The following is a 23,898-nucleotide window of genomic DNA, read 5'->3' on the forward strand; positions in this document are numbered from 1 at the left end:
TATGAACTGTAAGATCATGACCTAAGCCTAATTCAGATGCTTAACTGACTGAGCTGTCTAGGTGCCCCCATCACCTGGAATTTAAGCCTAAAATGTGTGGCTACTGCACCAAAAATAACAAATACTGTAATTGTCAAACTGTGTGACATCAAGCATTGTAATTTCTACATCTTAGGAAGCGTATGAACAGCAAATTCTCCAGAGCTAAGAAGACACAGGTATTTTGACCTTGACACAGTTCTCCTTTGAGAAGCCTGTGTGAGCTGTATGGCTCTGGATTGAACAAAGGAGCAGAAAATCAGGTGCAGGCCCTGTATGGAATCAAGAATTGCTTGGTGTGAAAAGAACTTTTGTAAACTTCAGAACATAAATCAGATTGACATGTGAGGCAGCCCGTACTTATATGATATAATGTCTTGTGTTCATCTTCCCTTGTTTCACAGTCTATACTTGAGACCATTCCAGCTCTACCAGTTCATTCCAATGGATCTCCAGACCCTGGACAGTCAGTTCAGAATGCAGTGAGTGGTGAGCAACACCTCCTTCTCTATTGAACTTAAGCTGTGTCTTCTTGCTTTTGTTCTGGCACTCAGCACAGTTACCAGTAACGTTGTCAAGGCAGAGTGTGTGTTTTTCTTCCCATTTTGATTCTGTCACTCTAGCACTCACTCCCTGCCAGCTCCAAACACCCCATTCTGTCACACCAGACAAAATTAATTGAGCCAAATTGGAAGCAGAATCTTTTTCTCCTTCACCACCATCACATCATTTAGAAAGTACTCACTTGGGTAGTGTCTTTGATTTGAGGTCTCTTTCACAAGTAATCTGGATCTGCTTAATAGTTACAAGTGGTCCAGGAAGTAGGACACTTCCAGAAATCTCTACTTATGCTCAAGTGTAAGCAGCACCAGAGAAGCTTATAACATACGAGGTTACAGGCTTAGCTTTTAACTGGGCCTCTTCCACTTGAGCATTGGGCATGCTCCAGGGGCTCAGTATGGAATCCGAAATCCTCCTTATAGGAAGTAGGCTCCTTCAAGACCCTACTCTGGTGAGTCCTTGAACCTTTCCCTAAATATGTGCCTCTTCTTATGTACAACAGAGCTTCATACTTTCAGCATTAACTTCTAAATTCAAATGAGTTGGGGTGATGAAAATGTTCTGATGTTTGTTATTCAGTTCAAATTACACCTCTAAGAGATAAAAGTCTACCGGGGGTGGTTTGTTGGTTTGGAGCACTGTAATCACCACCCTCCAAAAAAAATCTATGTATAGAGCTATAAGAAGTTAGAGTATTATTTAACAGTTCATCTTCTTCCACTTTAAATGCAAGCCTCTGTATGAGGAGTGAACATCAAAACTCCCCCTTTGCCATTTCCTAAGTTTTTACTGCATCTGTTTATTGTATTTTTAATCAAAAATACTAATACTAATCAGTATTTCAGTTCAGAACTTTACAAACTGTTGATTTGCAAATTTTCCCATTTAGGTTTTAATATAAGATTCTTTAGGTCTTCTCTTATTTCTTTTCATTGTTGTTCCTTTTGTTCTATTTGGTTGTCCTTTGGTCACTGTCTATAGAAGAGGGTAGAAAAGATGAGTTCTCTTTTTTGTAATCAAATTGGTCTTTCATTGCATATGAACAATTTTTCCAAGCAATGAAAAAAAAAATGGCAAGCCAAAATCTTAGTCAGAAATTAGAGTTTAGGGTACTCAGATGATTTCTGGATTCACTTGTTTTTGGTCAAGGAATCTATTGTCTTACATTCCAAACTACCTCAAGGAAAATATTTATGTGGGACATTATACCCATTGGGCTGTTTCTTAATAAACAGCACACAAGGTCAGGTAACCAAATCAAATCCTAAGAATTTGGATTAATTTACCAGAACAAACCTAGCAGTGAAGTCCAAATTTAATTTGAACACATCTTAGGAGACAAAAATCCCATAGTTTGGGAAAAACAATAAGAGAAATGAATTTAGGCAGGAAGTGTAGTGGGGTCTCTGCCCTTCCTCCTTCTGCCTTAAGCTTCTGCTTCCCCAGTAGCGGCACCATTGGGTTTAGGTGGACTTAACTGTAATATCATGGTAACATAGATCTACCTCATTTGTGGGCTTTCCTCTAGTAATCCTCTAGTGCCTCTCATGAGATGTAAAAAGTAAGATTAAAAACATCAGACGAAATAGAAAGTTTGTTTGGATAATGATTATAGAAATTCATTCATATGGAAATCTGATGACCCCACATTATCCTTTAACTGAAATCCTCTGAGTGAGTCTGATGCTTTCTTGGATGTAAACATTCTGACATGCCTATAAGTTAACTTATAAATATTTTGTACTTACTTTACAGGAAATGATTGTAATTGATTAAGTGACTTATAAAATATTATGCATCTTTTTTTTAGATGATGTTTATCTGGAAAAGAACATTCCACCAGAAACTGAAGAGCTGTCCTTCGAAGTATCTTATTCAGAAATGGTTACAGAAATTCCAAAAAGAAACAAATTTAAGAAGTCCGAATTTAAGAAAGAGGACTTCGCCTTAACTGTATGTAAAGCCTTTCATGATTATTCCAGTAACTTCCTGTAACTTTTCCATGGGACAAACTAGTATTTAAAACAAAACAAAACAAAACTTGCATCTGTGTGTAGAGGAAAGGTCAGGCATCGGTGTTGCATAACACCAGGGCACCATTTATTGTGCAGTGCACAGCCTGCCTAACAGGACTGGGTTGAGGAAGAGTTGTGAGGGTATACGCTTGAATACTGTTTTATAGAAGAAATAGGATTTCCTGGCTTGTGTGCTTTCATGCACTTTATATCCTTACTTTACTTATAGATTAGTGCAGATTCTAACTGTATACCTAGTTGTGCCTCTAGAAGCCACATATCAGAAGGGGGTACTGCAAAGTCACAGTCATTACAATAAGAAGTGAGCACTTAATGGGACAGGTACTAAAAATTCATCAAATATAGACTCAAGAGTTTATATTATTATTATGGAATAGGCAAGTAGAGCTATAGACTTCATTATCCTGAAAGCCTCAGTATGTATGTATATATATCTCCAGGATATTCTATCTTAAAAGCCCACTATAAGAAATATGTTGCATTGATCTATTGGCTACTCGATAAATGCATTTGTGAAGCATTCATGATGTAGAGCCCTGAATATTCTATGCTGATCAGAGCTGGAGGCATGATGAGCAGGGCTCAGGCAGTTTCATGGCTAAAGGAATGGGTCATATAAAAACTGGCAGAGTCTTTGCCTAGGTAGCCTAGACCGTTCCCAGACAACCTCCCCATGATGGAGGGGAGCAGGAGGGCAGAGCAAGAACTGTAAGACTCACTGAGTGCCTTCTACCAGCTTGATGCTGCATTAGGTATCCTCTTGTAATCACCCTGTGACTGCTCCCATTTTACAGCTGAGAAAACTGAGGCCCATGGGGTCCTGGGTGGCCCATGGGATGATTAAGTGTCTGACTTCAGCTCAGGTCATGATCTCACAGTCCATGAGTTCAAGCCCTGTGTCGAGCTCTGTGCTGACAGCTCAGAGCCTGGAGCCTGCTTCAGATTCTGTGTCTCCCTCTCTCTGCCCCTCCCCTGCTCACACTGTCTCTCAAAAATGAAAAAAACATTAAAAAAGAAAAAAAGAAAACTGAGGCCCAAAGAAGTTAAGAAATATATCCAAAGCCCGTCAACAAATAGGAGGTAGAAACAGGATTTAAACCTCTGTGTGTCAAACTCCAAAGCCCCTCCTGGTCCCTAAGCAGTTTCCATGTTGGTAGGGCATAAGAGTATTCCGGGGCAAAAAGGAAATCCAGTGGGACTCTGGTTTCAGGGGCATCCCTCCCAATCTTTAGGGAGAGTCATCCAAGAGAGGATGCTGGTCCCCAGTTCCCTCATCCAAGCTGTCTGTCGCCTTCTGAGATTTGGGTCATCTGGGGTGCAGGTCAGTCTCTGATGAAGAACTTTGCGTGGGATTTAGCAAGTGGTAATTACTCCATGAATAATTGCAGTTCTTGTCTCTATTGTTGTTGCTGTATATTACCGTTATGTGGGGCCTTGGTCTCAGAAAGAAGGTAAAACAGCTCAGCTTTTATAGGACAAGGTTGCCCCAAACCACATTCTGCATTTTATTGTTTTAATTTTAAAATACTTGAGGTTCCACAGAACAGTTGTTGACTGAGTGAACGAATGAATGAATGAGTGGCTGGTTTAAAAACCTCAAGAAAGCTCTAATTGAGGGAGCCCCTATGGAGAAGGTACAAAGATTTGTAATTGAAATAACTGGGATTTTTCTACTTTAGCATTTGTTTCAATAGCAGGTTTTTTGAGAACAAAGCATACTTGTGGTTATTATAGGAGAACAATCTCTCCTTTAAAAGGTCTTACTTGTTAGTCTTCACAAGTATTTTTGGATTGTCAAAGACTTTTTGTTTTCATTTTGCTGTATTTTGTTTCCTATTGTGGAAATAGAGAATATAGCAATATCATTGTCTCAAAACTTATAGGAGGATTATTTGGCACTTTCTATGTACTTTCCCTTTTTAGGAATATTTGGAGTCCTCTCCATTTGATTTTCAAGGTAGAGTAACTGCTGTCTCAGCAGGCATGTGCAGTGAGATTCAGTGGGGAGATTCGTTCGTCTTTTAGAGTTTGTAGAAGAAAACAGGTTGTATCTGATGAAAGGACTGATGGTCCCCCACCCCCAAAAAGATACATCAAAAGCTCTTCTGGGAGCACTTAGCTGTTGTGCCTTATATTCCTGGGTCACATGTGCCCGTGGTAGGTACATTCCACATGGTGCCTGGGACATCAGTTGACAACAGAGGATGTCTCTTCGAAGAAACAAGTTTTCACGGTTGTGATGATGATGTTGTAGTACACTTCAGTCCACTGTTTTGTTCCTAATGTAGCACAAGAGCGTTCTGCAAATGTTCTAAAAACCATTCATAATCTTTCTATGACACAGCTTGCTCCTCACAGATTTCTTACAAGTAGCATGTTTTGCTATACAGATTTAGGATGCCCAGGTGACATTTAAATGAAGGGATGATACTTTTCCTTCGCCATAAAAAAATAAATATCCTCCATATGTATTGTAGAAATTTATTGTCCAGAAAACCAGATTCGGTCTAACTGAAGCAGGAGACCTGTCTTCTGAAGATATGAAGAAGATCCGCCATCTGTCTCTGATTGAACTGACTGCCTTTTTTGATGCCTTTGGAATCCAACTGAAAAGAAACAAAACTGAGAGAGTAAAAGGACGAGGTAGTTAAGACAGGTTTCTTCTGATTTTAACTCTTTGGCACACTGGAATAAGCGCTTTTCTGATCCTTTTTTCTTTCTTTCTTGCCCATTTTACAATGAAGACACTGGAATTTTTGGAGTTCCGCTCACAGTCCTGTTGGACAATGACCGAAAGAAGGATCCTGGGGTGAAGGTTCCCCTGGTGTTGCAAAAAGTGAGTGGAATGTAAATGAATGGGAAAAGGATAGAGCCTCATGCTGGCAGCTTGGTATCTGGAAACCCGCTGATGAGTGTTCTCACTAAAGACACTAAAGACACGAAAGGCTTAAGAGAAGCCTCAGGCCCTTGGTGATTTTCAGCTTTGCTTATTCATCCCCATAACATCCCCACAGCACTGGGGCCACTTTGCCTTGCTGTGAACTTGTGGAGCCTGTGACACTGTCTGACCTTAAACCATCAGGTGATGGACACAGATACTCTGTACATGGCTTCCTTCTGTTATGTTTTCTCCAGTAGTTTCTAAAGGTTACTTGTCTGGGTTATATGTTAGTATTTGATTATTCTCTCTAGAATATAAGGTGACCATTAATTATCAGCTATTACATTGACTAATTATACAAGTATTTGCTGAGCTATCTCACAGGATGGCTGTTTTTAAATATGTATGTGTAATCATTTAAATGAATTCACCAAACAAAGCTTAATAAAGCCTAAAAATCAGCTTTTCTGGTGGTTTTTCAGGTATCACTAGGGAGATAGGGTATATTTAGACAAAGAAGAAGTTTGGTGGAAGGGAGTTTTGAAAAATGATATTATCTGAACTGTCATCTGACAATATCTCTGAGACCATGATTGCTCAATACCTGATTTAAGTCATGTGTTTTATAGCCAACAATTTACTTGGGTTTACCCAAGTGTGCATTTATTCAACAGTGACATCCAGTGGCACATTTAAAATTCCAAGCCCTAAACACAAATCTTGTTGCATTTTAAATTGAGTTTTTAAGTAATATAGGAAAATAATTGACTGAAGAAGCATAACACTTATCTTATTCACCATAACAATGCTATGTCCCTTTATTGCGTTCTCTCTGAACTTTGTTGCCAGTGCCTCAGATTGAGCTACTCCTGACATCAGGTGGTTGATTGATTGATTGATTGATTGCTGCTGATGAAGACGGGGGATGATGATGAGAGAGAGTAAAGGGTGCTGGTGATATGCCAGTGTGCACGGGGGCATCTGTAGGGCACCTCTCCTGCGTGGGTACCATCCGTATCCTAGCGTGGGGAGTCAGCAGCGAGCAGCCAGAGGGGACTGTGTTTTCTACTGCTGAGGCCACCAAGGCACAGAAGGATAAGCTACCTTGCCCTTGAACACACAGCCAGCAAGGAGGAAGGGTCAGAGGGAGCACAGCGTACACCCACAGCCGAAGTCCATGGTGACACTAAGATTTTCTTTCCTTCCTCGAAATAGAGTTATGACTTCTGTCCTCTGTGTAAAGGACAGAGTTTGAAAACAATACGTAAAAAATCTAAGACTGAGAAGATTCAACACATGAATTTATATTATTGTGTAGATGCAAAAACCTAGCACAGAACTTAGCAAATGGAAGTTGCACAATAAATGCTAGCTCAACTCAATCTGGATTTATACCATGTTAGCAACTCAATAAATGTTAGCTATTACTACCCCTGTGGTCAGGAGTTCCTCATTGAAGACAGCTAGAGGTATTATTCGTCTACTCCTATGGGAGAGTCTTTTTTTATGGACATATTTCTTTGGCCTAAATATCCATTTCTCTCCATACCCTACAAAAACTACCTTAGTTCCAGGCACCATTATTTCTTGAAGGGAAAATACCAGAGACTCTGGGTCCTCCTGTGTTGTGTGAATAGGGGCAAGTCCTTTACCCTTTCCATGCCTCAGTCTCCTCAGCAGTTGGATGGGGGTATGGTTAGCACCTGCCTTATAGGATCAGTGTGAGGATTACATGAGTTAATAGATGCAAAGTTCTGAGAATGGGGTATCTGACACAGTAAGTGCACCATAAACATTAGGTATTATTATTACTATAACAGCATCATCATCATCATCGCCATGGGAACTCATGAGAGGTATAAACCTTTACAGTTTCTACCTCCTTGGTCATATTTCTAGGATTCCTGTAGTCTCTCAGCTAAACTGGTTGCATCTGATAATAGCAAATTTAGAATCTTTCCTATTGGTCCATCTGCAGAAAGAGATAGAGTAGTCAGATCTTAAAGTGGGCAAGTGGCCACCTACTTTAGTGGTCAAGAGCCATTACTTTTGAAGGTGGTCTTGGGAAAGCCCCAGGAGGTTCTCAGTCTCCACTTCATTTGTAAATTGGAGGCTACTGTTGATTTCAGAGGCAGTTGTAAACATTGAACAAAACATTCAAGTACCAGTCACGTATATATGCATGGTAATTTATTGATTGTTGTCACCATCATTATTATTTCAGATGTTTATAATTATATGGAGGTATTTATTTTTATAACATATCATTGCTTTCTAGTTTTTTGAGAAAGTTGAGGAATCAGGCCTGGAATCTGAAGGAATTTTTCGACTTTCTGGATGTACCGCCAAAGTCAAGGTACTGAACGTTTTCTCTCTTTCTGTTTGGAGATCTAAGCCAGCTAGACCTGGTTCACACAGGCCCCAGGTTGCAAGTCCTCTGTTGTTGTTGTAGCTGTGTCGTTGTTGATAGGACCACTTGATCCTCGTGTTCCTGGATACCTATGATTAAATGTTTTATATCCTTTTAAATTAAAACAACAACACTAAAAAACCAACAACAGCGAAACAACATACCAATTCACCATCAAAAACTGCCGCTTATCTTTCTTTAGTTTGGAAAAGTTGAAATGTCCCAGCATTGTTTTCTGGGTTAAACATTTTAGTTGGCTGTGTTCCTCTCAGTCATGGAATTCACCAACCCAGTGTTACGTGAGCCCTGTTGCCATTATCAGTTGCTTTGAACTGAGAAACATTCTTTGGCTTTCCTTTTAATGAATGTCCTTATAAGAATATGTAGGAATGGTGGTCACCACCGGAATAGTCACTCAGCCCAGTTCCATTTAAGGTGATGTTAATTTCTCCACATGAAACCACCCAGGTAACATGATTCCTTTTGCTTTGCTTTATTGCTTCTCTATAGTGGCAAACTGTACGGTACCATAATGGAAAGAAGCACTGAAAAGCTTTTCTTATAAATTTCCAGTAAGACCTTCCACTTAGTCTCTGGTGGTGGGGGTGCATCGCAGGAAGGAGCCTCACTCTTCTCAGATCACTCCCTGGCTGGTAGACATGAGAACCTGAGCAGTTTTAAACAGTCCGTCCTTGAGTAAAAAAGTCTCAGGATGAGGGAAAAATTAACTTGGTTGCAGTGTGTAGAGGTGGAAGAGCATCTCTGCATTACTTCATTTTGGTACATGGTTTGGGGAATCCTATTTGTATCAGAAGTCTCAGAGTTTTTATTTAGAGGTGTGATGAGCTGTTTTTGTCCGTTGAAACTGAAAGTAAATAGGCTGAGTCAGGAGTAGAAGAGGGTTCTCTGGGCATAGAGTTGCTGCAGGACTGGGAAGGCAGTGCCTCAGACCAGATGCAGGGCTGATGCTGTCCTTCCCTGTTGCCCCACCTGGCAGAGGGGCCAGATGCCAGCTTCTGCACCGCACTCGGCCACTGCTGGGCTTCCGTGAAGAAGGGGATGAGGCAGAAGAGCTGGTGTTAACTGTGGGGGGAGTCGGTTGGCTGGGAGTCACCTGCATTATTTTGTGCAGGTAATTCGTTTTGCAAAGGAGATCTGAGCAGTGCACCACGCTTTGCCAGTGGCAGAAGGGATCAGGGCATTTTGGAGAGTTGTAACCTCCCTGGGAATGGGGATTGCTAAGTGCTGGCACAAGGTCATTTGAAAGGCAAGAAAAATCCTAATGACTCCTCAAGATTTATTCTTTCTTTGTTTTTATGTTTATTTATTTTGAGAGAGAGAGAGAGAGAGAGAGAGAGAGCGCACAAGCAGGGGAGGGGCACACAGAGATAGAGAAAGAGAGAGAGTCCCAAGCAGGATCTGTGCTGTCAGCGCAGAGCCCGACAAGGGGCTCAATCTTGCAAACTGGGAGATCACGACCCGAGCTGAAATCAAGAGCCAGATTCTTAACCAACTGAGCCACCCAGGTACCCCATGGTTTATTATTCCTAAATTGAGTCTGCTTTTTGTCTCAGGTTCTGATGGGTATGGTTGTTATATGTACCCTGAATCAGAGAATGAAAGTTGTCGTATCTGTTGGGTCAGAGAACCCAAGGGAAGTCAGGGAAACAAATTTCCTAGACACAATTAGAATTCATTCCCCTAAACTTCACTCCATAATTGGGAAACTGCATTTGCACATTCTTCCTGGCCTCTGTGTGTGTGTGTAAAACATAATGGAAATGATTTAAAATTCTTTTTTCAAAATAATCAAAAGGAGTCAACCTTACACAACATCTGTTGTGTGCACGAAGTTTAACACCATAGCACAAGTTTCTTTTCTTTAGCTGATCTTTGACTGAAAAATGCTTGCCAGAGGCTAATAATCCCTTCAAGAGGGTTCTTATAGGCACATGCATTCCTGAACCACATTTAGGGAAAAGTCCCTTTTCTCCCCTAATCGGGTTTATGTAGTTTCAGCCTATTTCTTCCATCTCTTATTAGTCTGAAAATGTAACCCAGATGTTTTCATGGTTTGAGCTCCAGGAAAACCAATGTGAAAGAAATCTGGGCCAGCGAACAGAAACAGGGGACTATCGCAGTTAGAAAGACATTGTAACTTGATATATTAAAGGGGTCTTTATTTCTCTCCTTTGTTCCAACTTTAAACTACTTTTGTAAGTTCATCTGTTAGACTAGTTTTTCTAGGAATGCGCTTCGGGAAAGACAGTTAAAAAACCCTCCATTATAATTATCCTCGAATTGTGCCAAATGGATGATGCTAACACTAATGTATCGTTATGAACAATCCAGCCCAGGTTTGTGCTTTCAGGGCCTGGTGAGACGAACAGGGACACAGCCCTGGGGGGCAGCTGCTAGCTTTGACCGCACAGGGAACACAGCAGTGGAGCCCATTTCTGTATTTGAGGCCTCAGATCATTTGGAACCAATTTAATGCTTTGGTGTTTCCAATGATTTTCTTTTCCAAAAATGACAGAAATTTGAGCCAAACTCTAGGGAATACATTTTATGGAAGAAGGCAGACTGTTTGACATGCGAGGTTCTCTTTTTTTGTGACTAGCTGCTCTCAGTGTTTCATAATTATGTTACTTGGTCTGCTAGTTTCCCTTCCTGATCTGGTTTTTGAAGCTGAAGGTGGGTCATTTACATTTTCATAAAACAGCCTTTGAAATGGAAGCAGGCTGTATATTTGCTCAGAGCAGATTTAAGGACGTGGCATCTGACCCTTGCCTAGTTTTCTCATTAACACTGGACAGAAAACATGACTTCTTTAAACTTTAAATGCTTCCTGTCTTTGGCAAACTAAATCCAACGCCTGGTTTATATGGCTTCATGTTTAGGACCGCCGTGGAAATGTTAGCTCTGCCCCTATGTCCCTCAGTTTGCTTTAGTCAGAAGGAAGAGAGGACATTCTTTCTCTCAGTTTTGTTTTATACTAGCCATCCAGACAAGATGAAGAGATACTATGACCCAAATAACTGCATATGCATGGGCTTCCCATAGTAATAATACTAAAGGTTATTACAGACCAAGAGGAAGGGGGAGTTATGAACAGCCAGCATTTATTGAGTGCTTACTGTGTGGCGGGCCCTCTCCCCTGAGCTTTACGTTGTATGATCTGATTTAATCTGTGAAGTCATTTCAATATCCCTATTACACAGAAATGTGGGGCACAGGCCTTAGAATTAGTCAGTTGTAGAACTGGGATGAAAACCTAAAGAGTCTGGTCATAGAGCCTGTTCTTGGTTCTGGAGCCATGTTGCCTCTTAAGCCGCAGGGAACAGCTGACAGGTTAGAATGGTAGTCACGTTACGTTTCAGACAGCTTCCTACAGCAGAGGGACGTGGGAGATGAATTTGAATTATTCTGTTCACGCTGGTGCTTCCTGTCTCCTTGAAATCTGTTTCCCCTTTGCTTTGTGTGGCAGTGGCACCAGGCAATGGATGGAAGTCATTTGCTGCTTTCCCTGGCCTTCTTGTTAACACCACCTCCCTCTACCCATGACGCAGGCTCGCAGTCAGAGTCATCTTGGACTGTTAAGTCTCCTCTGAATAACCCATCACTGATTCTTGAGAATTTTCTCTCTCAGGCATTTCTTCAGTGCCACCTCTCCTTTCTGTCTTCTGGCTGCTTATCCAGGTTAGTCCCCCATTTTCCAGAAATGGTGCCATGGCCCAGTAGTTAGTCTCCTTGCTTCTAGTCCATTCCCCAGTCAGCACCAAGCTCTATTCTCCTCCAAATCACTTTCCCATCTGGTTGTCAGAAAAGATCAATCTCACCTTGTTGTTCTCTTGCTCGGACATGTTCCTTGTTGCCTCATGGCCCATGGAATAAAGTTCAGTCCCCTGAGGGTCGGCTCTGGATTGCCCCCCAGCCTCAACTCTCTCTCTCTCCTCCTTGCCCGTGATGCTTCAGCAACACTGAACTAACTGGAGTTCCCCAAACACAGTGGGTCTCCTTGCATGTGAACCACCACTAGAGCGCTTTCTGCTGTCTTGGAGTATCCTTCTGTTTCTTCCTCCCCTGACAAGCTCCTCAGACTCGAGAGCTGGCCTGAGAAGAGTTAGATTCTCCTCTTTCATGGCTGCAGTGCATCTAGTATGTGCTCTGAGTTACATCATGAACTCACAAGACAGTCCCATTCACTGGACCACAAGATGGTCAGAGGCAGAGAATGGATCTCATGCATCCTCCTCTTACCAGAGCCCAGTCTATTCTCTACTTCTTTTATTCTAGGAAAGCCTTTATATGTATGCTTCAGTGCTTTACAGAGTGTATTTATCAGCAAAACATTGCTTTATTTGCTCTATTATTCCTATTAGATTGAGAGCTTCTCAAGGACAAGAAAAAAAATCTCCTTTTGCTGTCATTAGTAAGGGCTAGAGGGTGGCTTGGAATCATGTCTGTCTCTGTAAGGACTGTGTCCTGCCAGAGTGTCCCCAGTGTTGCGGGCTCGGGGAATGATGAGAGCATTAGTGTCTGGACTGGTTAATGTGCAGCAACTTGGTTGGGAAAGGTCGGATGCGCAGACTGACTCTGACTGTGTGTGACTCAAAGCACTCAGTAAATAAAGCAGAGGCCTCAAAGAAACTGAGGGTTTTCAAAATTCTCTCTTTGGAGTAGTGTCAGTTGGGGAACTGACCACAACTACCTAGTATTAATAGGCAAACTCTGTATGTAGTTCAAGGGGGTTAGTAGGATATGAGTTTGGCTTTGAAAAAGAATCGTGGAGAATGGTGGCACTGATAATCAAATGAATCATAAGAAAAATGTATAACCCAGCTAAAACTTAGGGAGGCTTAGTAATTTTTTTAAAGTACTTACACAGTGTTCCAAACCTCATGAAGGATTGGGCAAGCGTGCAAACATGTGGAAGACATGGCTTAAAACTTCACTGTAACTGCTCCGGGATGATGTCATTGATTTGCATGTTGCAGTGAGGTCAGAGTTCCTTTATTGGGATATTTTTTGTTCTGCATGAGAACTAGTTGAGAGGCATACATTCTTGTTCTAATTTAGAAGTAGATGACAAGGGTGGCAGAAAGAAGAGATTATGACAAAAAAAAGGGTAGTGAAGGCTTTGTCAAATCAGTACATTTATCCTGTGGGGATAGGTGATATTCTGCCAAAACCACAGAAACAAAAAACTTGAGAGAGAGAGAGAGAGAGAGTGAGAGACTGTGCGTGCACACATGGGTGCATGGGGGAGGGACAGAGAGGGAGAGAGAGAATCCCAAGCAGGCCCTATACTGTCAGCACAGAGCCCGACATGGGGTTCTGTCTCACAAACCATGAGATCATGACCTGAGCTGAAATCAAGAGCCAGATGCTTCATCGACTGAGCCACCCAAGGGCCCCAAGATTAACCTTATTCTTTTCTTTTTTTTTTAATGTTCATTTATTTCTGGGAGAGAGAGAGCGAGCAAGTGGAGGAAGGGAAGAGAGAGAGAGACACACACACAGAATTCAAAGCAGACTTCAGGCTCTGAGCTGTTAGCACAGAGCCTGACGCAGGGCTCAAAACCACAAACCATGAGATCATGACCTGAGCCAAAGTTGGGTGCTTAACCGACTGAGCCACCCAGGTGCCCCATATTAACATTATTCTTAAAAGGTTTTAGAAGAATTCATTCAGAAATAGCTATTTCAGTTCATTAATTATGTTGAAAAAGTAAGGCTTTGGAGATGTTGGCTTTTCAACCTGTTTACAAAAATAATTTATGTAATGACAGTTTTTATAAGGGAAAAAGGGGGTCAGGTGGTTAAAAAAAAAACGCCTTGAATGTTGACTGTTTTTCTTGATTTTCAGCAATACCGTGAAGAACTGGATGCCAAGTTTAATTCTGATAAATTTAAATGGGACAGAATGTGCCATAGAGAAGCTGCAGTAATGTTGAAAGCATTTTTCAGAGAACTACCCACCTCTCTCTTCCCCGTGGAATATATACCTGCCTTCATCACTCTAATGGAAAGTAGGTAGAAGAAGTTAAGTGTGAACGGACTAACATATCAGGTCAATAAAGTGCCACAGAGCAGAAGAAAAATGCATAATCACATGTGGTCGTAAATGTACAGATTTGCTATTTCCTGGAAGTGCTTAGTGAAGTATTGAGTTCGGTGGTAGACAATCATCTCTTTTCATATTTATATATTAAGTTTGGTAGATAAAAGTTAGAGGGTTTTGTAATTGTTAAAAGAGAAGATTGTTGAAAGTCAGGCTCTTGAGATTTGAATTCGTGCTCAGCCATCTGTTAGCCGTGTAATCAACCTTTCTCAGCTTCATTGCTGTACCTACAAATTACGTATAATAATTGCTTGTCAGGGTTGATATGGTTATTGAATGAAGACATCTAGAATTGTGCCTCATGTGTAATAGTCCTTCCAAATATAGAAGGTCTCTCCCTTCTTTAAACCTGAAGTCCTGGGTTTGATGATGTGTAACACACAATATAGGCTACACAGAAGATGTTTTGTCTCTGAAAATTACAATATCACTATAGTGTTTTTGAAAATTACAGTCCCCTAGATTAGGCCTTAAGTGAGGAACTTGGATAAAAGCATGGAAACTGGAAAGTGTGTGTTGTATTTGGCAGTGAGGGAATAATTTGGCATGGTTTCAGCCTCAGGGTTGACTATTGTAGAGATGTGACAAAAGAGAGATTTAGGAAAGTAGAATGGGGCTACATGATGGGGGCTTTGCCTGCTAACCTGAGGAACTCGGGGGTCGCAAGCCTAACTGTGTACAAGCCTTAAATAAATGGCAATTCCAAATGGACAGAAAACACCAGGGACAAACAGAAAGGACACACCCCATATAAAGAGGTTGGCCACTGCTCAACTCTAGATAATGGTTACCATGCGGGAGTGAGAGCCAAAATCCACACTTTAATGGGGAAACTGTTAATTTGAAAATATCAGCCACAGATTCAAATGTGAAAACACTGTGTGAGCCTAACAAATGATATCTATATCTGCCAGTTTACAGCTTTCTGCAGGTTTACCAGAACTATAAAATCCTTAAAACCACCAGAAAGAAAATAATGGCCAGGTTCTAAGTTTTATGACAAAACTTGTCCTAAATATTAATAGGTTCTAAGTCTGTAAAAATTTTAACTAAACCAGATTCATAATATAATCCTTTGGGTCTTCATAGAAGAGAATATGATAGGCAAGGCAGGTTTTTTTCTTAAGCTTTAATTCACATGCCATCTGTGACCAGTATCTCTTTTCTTCGTATGAGGTAGTGTTTTGTTTTATGAGAGAAACTCTCAAAGAAACAGAGAAGAGCTAGTTAGCTTCATTCTTTTTGTGTTTCAGATACTGTGTTTTGTCAGTTCTAGAGTTTCTAGTTGGTACTTTTTAAAAACTGAATTATAGTTAATACACAGTGTTGTATTAGTTTCAGGTATACAGTGTAATTATTCAATAATTCCATACATTTTTCAGCACTCATCATGATAAGTGTACTCTTAATCCCCTTTATATTTTTCATCCCTTTCCTGCCCACCCCCCTCTGGCAACCACCAGTTTATTTTCTGTATTTAAGAGTCTGGTTTTTTGTTTGTCTCTCTTTTTCTGTGTTCATTTGTTTAGTTTCTTAAATTGCACGTGATTAAAATTATGTGACCCTTTTTTTCTCTGACTTATTTCACTTAGTATTATATCCTGTAGATCCATGCATGTTGTTGCAAATGGCAAGATTTTGTTTTTTTATGGCTGAATAATATTCCGTTGTATGTATATATGTATATACATACACACATGGTATACGTCGAATGTGTATATACACATACATGCACACATCACATCTTCTCTATTTTATTTTTCACACCACATCTTCTTTATCCATTCATCTATCAGCGGATGCTGGGGTTGCTTCCCTGTCTTGGCTGTTGTAAATAATGCTGCAATAAACATAGGGGTGCATATATCTTTTCGAATTAGTGTTTTTATTTTTATTAGTTGAATACTGGAATTATTGGATCATATGGTATTTACCTTTTCAATTTTTTTAGGACCATTCATGCTGTTTTCCACAGTGCCTGTACCAGTTTGCATTCCCACCAATAGTGCACGAGGGTCCCTTTTCCTCCACATCCTTGCTAACACTTGTAATTTCTTGTGTTTTTTATTTTAGTCATTCTGACAGGTGTAGGTGATATCGCATTGTGGTTTTGATCTTCCATTTCCCTGATGATTACTGATGTTGAGCATCTTTTCATGTGTCTGTTGGCCATTTTTATGTCTGTATGTTTTCTTAGGGAAATGTCTATTCAGGTTCTCTGCCCATTTTTTAAATCAGATTATTTGGGGTTTTGGGGGGTTGGGTTATATAAGTTCTTTATATATTTTGAATACTAACCCCTTATCATATATACCATTTGTAAATATCTTCTCCCATTCAGTTGGTTGCCTTTTTGTTTTGTTGATGATTTTCTTCACTATGCAGAAGTATTTTATTTTGGTGTGGTCCCAATAGTTTAATATTGCTCTTGTTTCCCTTGCCTGTGGAGATAGATCTAGAAAAGTGTTTCTATGGCTGATATTAAGAGATTACTGCCTATGCTTTCTTCTAGAATTTTTATGGATTCAGGTCTCACATTTAGGTCTTTAATCCATTTTGAGTTCATTTTTGTGTATAGTATAAGGCAGGGGTCTAGTTTCATTCTTTTTATGTGACCGTCCAGTTATCCCAGCACCATTTGTTGAAGAGATTATCTTTTCCTCATTGTATATTTTTGCCTCTTTTGTCATATTCTTGCCTCCTTTTTAAGTATTTACTTTCTTTTTTTTATTGTTTATTTTTGAAGGAGAGAGATACAGATAGTGAGTAAAGAAGGGGCAGAGAGAGAAGGAAACACAGAATCCAAAGCAGGTTCCAGGCTCTGAGCTGTCAGCACAGAGCCCACCTCAGGGCTTGAACCCACGAACTGTGAGATCATGACCTGAGCCGAAGTCAGATACTCAACCAATTGAGCCACCCAGGTGCCCCTAAGTATTTTCTATTTATTTGCTGAGATGGCCTATCTTTTCATTCATTATCAGAATACTTTCCTTCACATCACTGAACATAGTTATGGTAGATGCTTCGGAATCCTTGTCTGCTAATCCCACAGATGTGGGTCATCTCAAGGTTGGTCTCTGTTGATTGTCTTTTCCCTTGAGAATGCACCACTCTTGCATGTCAAGTAAATTTAAACTGTATCCTGAACAGTGTAAATATTGTGTTTCGGAGACTCTGTGTTCCATATTTTCCCCAAAGAGTGAGGTTTGGAGTTCTCTTATGGTTTTTGTCATTTGTTTGTTTGTTTGTATTTAAGCTAACCATTTATTTCGACCCAAATTGAACTCAAATTGCCAGTGGTCTTTTGGAAGCAGCTCAACCATCAGTCTAGTTATTTAATCCTTACCTGTGCTACTCCATACATTCTTGGTTTAGGTCAGCCAGGACTTTATGCCAGAATCAGGGCCTTTGCCCATAATTTCCCAGTGGTTGTAGGCATCTCGAATCCTGTCTTTTAGCTGTTGAGGACAGAAAGACTGGAGTTTTCTTTTGGAGCTGTAGCTACCTCATGCAATACTGACTATAGCTTGACCTCAGACTAAAAGCTAGAGAAGTGGGAAACTCTCCCTGTGCCGTTCTCTAATTCCAGGTGTCCAGTCTTCTAAATCTGCCTGCTTTTATTAATTCTCCACTGCCTGAGGGAGTTGTTTTTTGCATTTTGTCCAGCGTTTATAGTTCCCTTCAGGAGGGTTGGTCAGGAAGGAGCTTACTCAGCCATACAGAAGCAAGAGTTCCTCCCTTCAGTTTATAAGCCCCCCAAAATAGGATTTTTTGCATAGTTTGCTCTCCTGGAAAATGGGCTGCAGAAGTATTATCTTTACTTTAATCTGTCGTGTATATACTAAATAATTTCGTTAAAACAAAGTGGTGCCACAGAGGATTTTATTGTGTTTGTGGCTTCTTGGTATTATAAAATTATACCAGATCTGGTCAGAGAATCCTATTAAGAAAGGTATACAAATACACTAGTTTCTGTAGCATCGTTGTTCCCCATCTGACCGCAGCCAGTACACCTCATTGAAGGGAGAAAATCTGGAAAATATCCTGAAAAGGTTCACAGAGGAGTCCACGTTTCTTTGTATGACTTTGAAAGTGAAAAATACTATGTTGCAGAGATTGATTTGATAGCAGCCGACCCCGCAGGAAGCCCAGAGTTCTGGACTCCTACCAGCAGGGAAAATGGCCTTTTTGCTACCTTAGTGTAAGCTCTAGTTATAACGAGATTTTCTGAAGGAAGAAATTGTGGATACGTGTGTTTAAGCTGCCATTCTTTATTCTCTAAAATGGGGTTTGGAGAATGTAATCGTTGAGTGTAATTGCTTTCTCTTCCCAAACTCGGCCCCAAAATTGTCCACAAAATTAAAAGACTAATAGTTCATCCATCAAGCGTTAGATGCTTTTATGAAAAGTTAATAACTTCCTGGGAAAATAATCCTAACCAGGGTGCAGTAAATGAATTAACTACAAAACGGTTAACCACGAAATGGTGTAGGGGCAAGTTACCTAAATAAAATGAAAATAGATTATTTGCCAGTTTACAGAGTTTTAGTCTTAAAAGTATTTTCATAATTGCTCTGAAATTAGTAGAAATACAGAACCTGCAGCTGCATTTGTTGCTCCCCCAGCCAGCCAAAGAACACTTTTGGTTGCATGAGAAGATTAGCCTGCAGTTTATGCATTAAAATAATGCCTTATGTGTCCCTCAGTGCTTTATACTGAGATATGCTCCTGATAGTTCCTATTAATCAGGTAAACTCACATCAGTGTACATTGGCCATTTTCAAAAACATCCTGAACCTGTGTCATTCTTGTTTACAAGTTTTACATAAATTTCTAAAAATCCACATGGGGATTATGCCAAGAGAATGATACAGCCCTATAATAATGTTCCCAACTGTTTGTCCGTTACATGATTATATACATTAGTCATCTACTGCTAACTAGGATGCGCACCATCTCCTGTAACCCAGTAGCTTGTCACAAGAGTGTTTCCACTGCTGTAAAGCTAAGTAGCCTTATAGGCAGTTGACTACCTTTTATCCACTGAATATAAATAGATTTTACTTCAACTTGAAAACTCTCCAGGGATGCTAGAACATAATGCTTCCCTTCAGGAACTCCCCACCAAGAGACTATTGTGAAGAGAATACAGAGAGACAAAGAAAAGCCTAGAATGCTCTGATATGCGCTACATTTTCAGCACAGCTGGTTGTGGATTATCCAGTTGTGGATGGAATCCCTAAAATTCTTTCCCTAAAACGGGGGAAAAAAGCCAGCTTTGAGAATACTCAAGTATGAATGCCAGCCCTCTGGCGCCATCTTCTGTCATTATCCAGGAATAAAATACTCAAGAATCTGGAGATCCAACTGTAGATCTAGAATAAGTGTCATTAATCATAATAAAAAGAACGGACACATACAGAGGTAACTATGTACAGGCATTGATGCAAACGCTATACATACTAACTCATTTAGTCTTTGTAACAACCAAATGAGGTAGGTATGACTACTCCCATTTTACAGATGGTAAAATAGTAGCAATGAGGGCTTAAATAGCCTGCCCAAGGTCATTCAGTAACTAAGTAGTAGATGCAGGATTTGAACCTGGTTCTAGAATCTGTGCTCCTAATAATTATACTTTGCTGCCTCATCATGTGGAAACAAGATTTACTTTCTGTTGACTTGAGCTTTTAAACCTTCTGTTTATAGCATACAAGTAAAGCAGGGCCACTGGAAGTACTTTGAAAAGGGAAATGTTATACAAATCTAGAATTATTTTGAGGCTCTCACTGGCCACCTGTCTCTACAGTGGCATCATGGGATGTGAAAAAGGAGTTGATAGACTGAGGCTCTTGTCCAGGTTAACAAATTTACATTTTTGGGCACAAAACCTGAGTCTTTACCACTGAAAGCTGTCAGGAGCCCTCCTGTGCCACCAGATGTTAGGAAGAAATGCTGTCAGAATGCTTCAGTGTTGTTCAAAATGTGTGGTTATTTCTGTTTTCTTGTTAGGAGGGCCTCCCATCAAAGTACAGTTTCAAGCTTTACACCTCATGGTCATGGCCCTGCCCGATGCCAACAGAGACACAGCTCAGGTATGTGGTATCAACCTCATGGTCTGTGATTGGCCCTTCTTAGAGAAAATGGTTCAGATGGAAAAATGGAACCCAAGATGACAACTGACTAAGCCAGCTCAGCACACTGCCAACCTATAATTGTCTTTGCGCATTCCCACTGGTGTTCTCCTGAGGAAGGCAGGAACGAATGTAAATCCTGGAATCTTCTTTGAACATTTCAGTTCTATTCATTCAATCCATTAAGAGGTACTGAGTATCTGTCTAGTGCCTGGCACCAGGCTAGGGTTAGCAGGAGGAGAAGCACGTAATGTTAGAAGTAAATGAGACCATTTTGTAAGCTGCAGAATATAAAACTCTATAAGCTGCTCACTCCAATCTAGTGGCAAAAGATCCAAGGAGTGTACTCATGGAGGAAATTTGAAATCACTGATTTAAATGAAATTTGTAAAATGTTTGGGTCTTAAAGTTTACAAAAATAATTAAAGAATCCTAAGATCTTGGAATTTTGGAGATCACCTGATAGGGTCTCCTCATTTTACAGATTAGGAAAATTAGACTCAGAAAAATAATTTCTCCATTAATATATAATAGAACATTTAATCGAATCATACTGCATTATTCTCCCGAATATTCTTCGCTTTATTTCAGATTTATTTCTTTGCTTTATGTTGGCAAAAATCAAAAGGTCCTCTTGTTATTTTGTAATGATTCTGTATGCAGTGGGAAATTTGTTATAAGTACAACAGGTGTTTGGAATCTTTGAAATGAAACTGAGTTAAGATGAGCTGGAAAGAGCCCGTAATTTTGAGGCCAGTAAACATAACGCTTGAAAACAAAGGTGATTCTTTCTGCTGCCTCTTATCAGACATTTCAATTTGGTGAGGACCTTTCCTCCTACCTAATAAAAATATCTAGGTCAATTATAATGTATGTCAATTATATCATATCCTCAGCCCAAGGATGGGAATTGGATATGACATAAGAATGTCTGTGTCTAATGTAATTCAATAATTTTTCAAAAGCTGGAAATTTATTAGCTTGTTTTTGGGGTTTGTGTTCAACAATGTTCTTTTATATATAAAGGGAAAAAAGGATGCATCTGGTATCAGATATTTTGTTCAGAAACAAGTAATTCGATACTTTTCTAACAAGATCCTCAAAAACATCATGGCACTGGTGAAGAGGTTACACATACACACACGCGCGCACACACACACACACACACACACACACAAATACACAAATTTTTTCCCACTCTACAGTGTGACTGGATCTAGGATTGAAGCTGGTGTGGTAGAGGTCAAGAGCTCTGACTCAAGAATTAGATTTCCTCAGGTCAAATCCTGGCTTTGCCACTTACTTAATTCACACTGGGTGAAGCTACTTTAATTTTTTCATTAGCTTCCTCATCTGTCAAACAGAATTAATAATAGTACCCACTTCACAGGGTTTGTAATGATGACAAAGTCAGTGATATATATGAAGTATTAAGAATAATGCTTGGCTCACATTAAACCCTCAAATTAATGTTAACTATTAATTCCTATTATGTGCTACCCATTTTCTCATTAAGAATACTACAGCAGATTCAAACTTGAAAAACTAAAGAATATCTTTTATTCTCTTTTCTTTCTTTTTTAAAGATTTCAGCCCTCTTGGTGAATTTCAGAAGGTTCTGATAAGTATCTGTACTTTGGTGGCTTAGCCAAACTTTAAGCTTTCTCAAATCTCCCCCTCTCTCTCTCTCTCCCTCTCTCTCTCTTTTTAAATGCCAAGAACAACTTCATGTAAGCATTTCCCTTTGGTCTGCTGAAGATTTGAAAACTGAAAAGCATGGAAAAATGACCCCCAGAAAGTAAAATTTTTTAATTTTTCAATTGAGTTTACATTTGGACTGACTAATGAGATACACATTTTTTTTTAAATGGATTTTCCTTTCCCAAGGAAACAGTAAATAGTTTTCAATCACAATGCTTTAAATTAAGGTGTTTTTAGGGGTTCCGGGTGGCTCGGTCGGTTAAGCATCCAACTTCGCTTGGGCTCAGGTCATGATCTCACAGTTCATGGGTTCGAGCCCCACATCGGGCTCTGTGCTGACAGCTCAGAGCCTGAAGCCTGCTTCGGATTCTGTGTCTCCCTCTCTCTCTGCCCCTCCCCTGCTCATTCTCTCTCACTGCCTCTCAAAAATAAATAAACATTAATTTTTATTTTAATTAAGGTGTTTTTAAGGATTCCTTTTCTTCCTTCATAACAAAACTTCATGTTTATTTGAATTGCAGTGTTTCCTCTTCCCGGTTTTACTACATAACTTTAATATTTGTCAACCTCATTTTGGATAAAGAAAATAAAACAATGCAAACTTTTACTTATAGAGACTCCAATATAATAAACGCTATAGAAATGGAATACTTTCATGAAGCAGACAATTGAGTGAACAGTTCACATATCTCATTAGCACTTTTAAGTAATAAAGGAGACAGCATTACACATTTAGCCATGCTATATAGCCATGCTGTAGTTCTGACAGTTTTCTAGAGGGCACCATGAACGGGTATAGAAATGAATGACAGCACCTAGTGGTGCCTTTTGATAATCTACAATAGTGTGACTGCCGTTTCTTGCTAGGCCCTCATGACATTCTTCAATAAAGTGATTGCCAACGAATCAAAAAACCGAATGAGTGTATGGAACATTTCTACTGTAATGGCACCAAACCTTTTCTTCAGTAGAAGCAAACATTCTGATTATGAAGAACTACAGTTAGCAAACACTGCAGCCCACATCATCCGCCTAATGCTTAAATACCAAAAGATTCTGTGGAAGGTGAGTAACGGTGTGATGACTGTGATGTTTTCTTTGGAAGTCCACCAGCACCCAGGAAATGTAAAGACTCCACGAGCGAGCGATACCCTTAGTCACAGGAGGAAATATAAGATCATCCCAGGCTGCCTGTGGCATCTTTGTAAATACTTTCATGACTGTTCCTGAATATGTTTCCCCTCTTAGACAAGAGTGCTTCTCATTTTCTCTAAAATGTAAAGACAAATGCCACAGTCTGTTTCCAGGATACTGAGTGGCCAGGAGGAGTTACCATAACTGAAGATGGAGTCTACCGGGGAGTTTTAATCCAAACACTTTCCTTTCGATTCAAGTAGTGTTTCTTCTCCAGGTTCCATCTTTCCTAATCATGCAAGTCAGAAGAATGAACGAAGCTACGATGCTGTTAAAGAAGCAGCTCCCAAGTGTCAGAAAGCTGCTGAGGAGGAAGACCATAGAACGAGAGGTAATGGCAAGAAACTAAGGGCGCAAATGTTGTTACTGCCCAGGTTTTTATTCCTCAAAGCATAACACAAAGTAGCTTGTAATTTATAACCAAAATATTCTCACAAAATATCTGTCTTGTGACCATAAACATTATGGAAATGGTGTTCATAACAGAGTACTGTGGTCTTTCCATTTTGTTGAAATATGTGCTTCTGGTTTAAGTTCTTGAAATAGGTCTATCTGGAAGATTATTTAATACTCTGTTAAGTACTTAAGTCTAAAATAGTTCTCACAAAAGATAAAAGTCAACCTTTTAGTCCCGTGTCAACTAGAATTAGGGCATTCCAGTATCTAGTATGTCTAATAAATAGAGAACGATTTCTCTAGTGATTGGATAATAAAAGAATATTTAGTCTTCAAGATTAGTCTTTAATCTTCATTGCATTTCAAAGAATTTTTGCTTTAGCATAGTTTGTGTAACAAATAAACAACTGTATTGAGATACA

General features: G+C 39.8%; 1 protein-coding gene and 1 long non-coding RNA gene across 8 annotated transcripts in view; both read left to right on the plus strand.

The window, feature by feature from the left end:
- The window catches only part of LOC125914812 (uncharacterized), a 292,117-nt gene that overhangs the window by 174,775 nt on the left and 93,444 nt on the right, over window positions 1-23,898 (plus strand). The gene's annotated exons all lie outside the window — the stretch shown is intronic.
- ARHGAP28 (Rho GTPase activating protein 28) overlaps window positions 1-23,898 on the plus strand; it is a 190,291-nt gene that overhangs the window by 142,054 nt on the left and 24,339 nt on the right. For all 7 annotated transcript variants that reach the window (XM_049620405.1, XM_049620406.1, XM_049620404.1 and 4 more), the window contains 9 exons: window positions 444-528; window positions 2,411-2,553; window positions 5,114-5,279; window positions 5,381-5,472; window positions 7,796-7,873; window positions 13,797-13,959; window positions 20,064-20,146; window positions 22,754-22,951; window positions 23,298-23,411. In XM_049620405.1, the coding sequence (XP_049476362.1) occupies window positions 444-528; window positions 2,411-2,553; window positions 5,114-5,279; window positions 5,381-5,472; window positions 7,796-7,873; window positions 13,797-13,959; window positions 20,064-20,146; window positions 22,754-22,951; window positions 23,298-23,411 (1,122 nt within the window). The remainder of the gene's footprint in view (window positions 1-443; window positions 529-2,410; window positions 2,554-5,113; window positions 5,280-5,380; window positions 5,473-7,795; window positions 7,874-13,796; window positions 13,960-20,063; window positions 20,147-22,753; window positions 22,952-23,297; window positions 23,412-23,898) is intronic.

Source organism: Panthera uncia, assembly GCF_023721935.1.
Source record: "Panthera uncia isolate 11264 chromosome D3 unlocalized genomic scaffold, Puncia_PCG_1.0 HiC_scaffold_8, whole genome shotgun sequence".
Lineage (NCBI taxonomy): Eukaryota > Metazoa > Chordata > Mammalia > Carnivora > Felidae > Panthera > Panthera uncia.